The sequence below is a fragment of the Leopardus geoffroyi genome, chromosome D1 (assembly GCF_018350155.1).
Source record: "Leopardus geoffroyi isolate Oge1 chromosome D1, O.geoffroyi_Oge1_pat1.0, whole genome shotgun sequence".
NCBI classification, from domain to species: Eukaryota; Metazoa; Chordata; class Mammalia; order Carnivora; family Felidae; genus Leopardus; species Leopardus geoffroyi.
The window spans coordinates 61,873,625-61,877,157 of NC_059329.1; the positions used below are offsets into that span (position 1 = coordinate 61,873,625).

The 3,533-nt window shown below is 40.4% G+C and overlaps 1 protein-coding gene across 1 annotated transcript; it reads left to right on the top strand.

Moving 5' to 3' along the window:
• Positions 1 to 207: 207 nt before the first annotated feature.
• LOC123602498 (olfactory receptor 51B6) lies at positions 208 to 1,146 on the top strand. Its single transcript, XM_045486982.1, has one exon. The coding sequence runs from the start codon at positions 208 to 210 to the stop codon at positions 1,144 to 1,146; it is 939 nt and encodes a 312-aa protein (XP_045342938.1).
• Positions 1,147 to 3,533: the final 2,387 nt, after the last annotated feature.

Genomic DNA, 3,533 nt, shown 5'->3' on the forward strand with positions numbered 1-3,533 from the left:
AATGAATAATACGTAGAGTTCCTTATACGCTCTATTCTCCCATACCTAGAAATCTCCAAATAATGACTAAATTATCATCCTTGCTATCACTGGAAGTCAAGACTGATAAACATCTTATGAACAGGTAGCACACTCAAGGGCAACTTCTACAGAAGAGCCTCTACTGCATTACCTGAAGGGAGTATTTTCTTCTTTGCAAGGCTTGCAATGTGGCTCAACACCACTACTTCGCTGTTTCTGCTTACTGGTTTCCCAGGCATGGAGAAGGCACACCACTGGATCTCCATCCCATTATTAGGGGTTTACGTCTCCATACTGCTTGGTAATGGCACTCTTCTCTTTCTTATCAGGGATGATCATAACCTTCACGAGCCCATGTACTATTTCTTAGCTATGCTGGCAGCCACAGACCTTGGAGTGACTTTGACCACGATGCCCACAGTTCTGGGCGTTCTATGGTTGAATCACAGAGAGATTGGCCATCAGGCCTGCTTCTCTCAGGCCTACTTTATCCACACTCTTTCTATCGTAGAGTCTGGTGTTTTGCTTGCCATGGCCTATGACCGTTTCGTTGCCATCCGCAACCCCTTGAGATATACTTCCATCCTTACCAACACCAAGGTAATGAAGATTGGGATGGGGGTATTGACAAGGGCTGGTCTGTCAATCATGCCAATAATTATCCGCCTTCACTGGTTTCCCTATTGTCGATCCCATGTACTCTCTCATGCTTTCTGTCTACACCAAGATGTCATCAAGTTAGCTTGTGCTGACATCACCTTCAATCGTCTCTATCCAGTTGTGGTTGTATTTGCAATGGTCTTGTTGGACTTTCTTATCATCTTTTTCTCCTACTTTTTGATCCTTAAGACTGTCATGGGCATTGCTTCTGGAGAAGAAAGGGCCAAGGCCCTCAATACGTGCATTTCTCACATCTGCTGCATCCTGGTCTTCTATGTCACTGTAGTTGGTCTAACATTTATTCATAGGTTTGGAAGACATGCTCCTCGTGTGGTCCACATCACAATGAGCTACATCTACTTCCTTTTCCCCCCTTTTATGAACCCTGTTATATATAGCATTAAAACCAAGCAGATCCAGAGTGGTATAATTCGTTTATTCTCTCTGCCTAATTCTAGAGCATAAATTTGACTCACTGCTCTCCAAGAATAACTCGGGGAACCTGGACAAACTGACAGCTTTGTTGTTAGGAGCAACTAGGGAAAGACATGTCAGTGGAAACCTACTTCTCTCTGATATTCAGAATATCATTTCACATAGCCCATTTATTGCTAGATAGCAAATGACATAATATATGTACATGATTAAGCACATCTCTCAGGTGTCCAACTGATTTATCCTTTTCAGAAGTAACCCACCCTGTTTAGTGGGGATAAGACACCTGATCACACAATTCTTGGATCTAGACTATTGGTCTCTAACTGAGTCAAAGCCCATTGTTTTTCCAAATGTTCTGCGTGTCTTGGCTCTGATATACTTAGCAATGACACTCCTAATCTCAAACATTCATCTATTTTTTTTTTGCTAATATGGAAATAGTTGCTATTTCTAGAAAACTGCACTAAGTGAAATGATGAGACTTACCCAATCCTCAGTCCAATATGGCAACTCTAGGGAACCTATATGTAAGTCTGTCCAGTTAAATGTTTGATAAATATTTATTAGATGTTATTGTTATTAATAACATATATGTAAACATATGTAAAAATATAACAACACAGAGATAATTCCTAACCCAGATGACCATCATCGTGATGAGCTAGTTCTAGATACAGGGGAATAGAGATATATATTTTCAAATAGTAAAATGGTATTAAAGTTCCAGCTTGGCAATATACCACAGATAAGACTAGACTGAAGGAATGTTAAAAATACCTGAATTGACAAATAGTTGGTCATATGTATGAATGGGGAGGAGGGAGGCAATGCCTGTGACAAGAAGAAAAATGACCTTTCCTGGTTCCAAATAGCTATGAAAGTTTATTTTGGTCACAGTCTAGACATGGGGAAGAGTTCATGGTCCTATGGCCAGCTGAAGAGTAGTACACATGACTCAGGTGACAGGTTTTAAAGTGAATCAGAGAAGATGTTCTTATGAACAGAAGATTGAATACGAAATGCTAGGATCATACAAGGTGCCACCCAGTTACTAGTCACTTCCCTTCACATAGAGGGAGACTATCATTGGGCTTTGTCATGCTGGCATTCAAAGTGGTCTCGGACTCCTGCCCCTACTCTTGCTCATACGAAGGTAAGAATTTTCCAGAACTCCTGGGATTTCTGAGTAGCATGGAAAAAACAAACATGAAACCAGACCTTTAGAGCAGCTTCCAGGTTCATAAATAATCTCTACCAGATCAGCTCAATGGACTGTTTCTTTGTTCATTCATTCATTCATTCATTTATTTTTATTCAATTCAGCTGTGTATCTGGACTGTATACCATTTGTGTCTCTCCTTTCATAGTTTATAGACAGTGTGCTCCAGGAGGACAATGATATTATAGGTCTTATTTCCTACTCTATTATAGAAACTGCCACATGGAAAATCCTTAATAAAATACAAGTTTTTGATTAAATGAATAAAACTTAAAGTGACCCACGTTTCTATGTGTCTGTTGGTTTGCTGGTTCTTCTTCTATTTTTTTAATGTTTATTTATTTATTTTGAGAGAGATAGTATGTGTGCATGGGAGGAGTGAGGGGCAGAGAGAGAGGGAGATCGAGAATCCTAAGCAGGTTCCATGCTGTCAGCACAGGGCTCTAAACGGGGCTCAAACTTATGAACCTGAACTGTGAGATCATGACCTGAGTTGAAATCAAGAGTTGGATGCTCAGTCGACTGAGCCACCCAGGCACCCCAGCTTTTCTGATTATTTTTCTGAATCTGCATGTCCTCTGAATGTCTCTGTTATTATGCCCTGTAATGTCTTCCAATATTTGGGCATCTAAGTTGTATTCTCATGGAACACCCTCAAAAATATAAATAAGTTCACAACTCTTTATGCCACGACGCATCCTTTCTCTGTACTCTCGGGAATCAACTCAGAGGGATCTAAACTCCATCAAAGGAAATCTTTCTTGACTTTCTCTCTAGGCCCAATGATCCTGGGGCCTTCCATAGCAGACTAATATAAAGGGCATTAGGATAACAATATCTTTTAGAAAGTCTTCAAATGGCTGCATTTGATTGACACCTCCAAAAGTTTCTCTCTTCCCTTTCTGTCCTTCCTTACGTTGCAGAGATGGTATGGAGAGATCTGAGAAAGAGCTCATAAGAAATATAGGACTGGGAAGTCAGTTTCTTTTTGATGGAGGTGAGTTCTATGAAACAGAGCAGAGTTCTGGGATCACAATGGTCCCAGTTGAACACCTGGGCCAAGGGAGTTAGGGTGGGGGAATTTTCCTAATAGAGCAGTTTAATGTCCTGCTCTGGTCCTTTTATCCACATATGTTTCACTGTAAAGGCAAAGTCCTAGGAGTTCTCCAAAAAAAAAAAAAAAAAAGCAAAAAGG

Coding starts and splice junctions, on each gene's coding strand:
- LOC123602498 (XM_045486982.1), top strand. CDS start 208: ATGTGGCTCAACACCACTACTTCGCTGTTTCTGCTTACTGGTTTCCCA.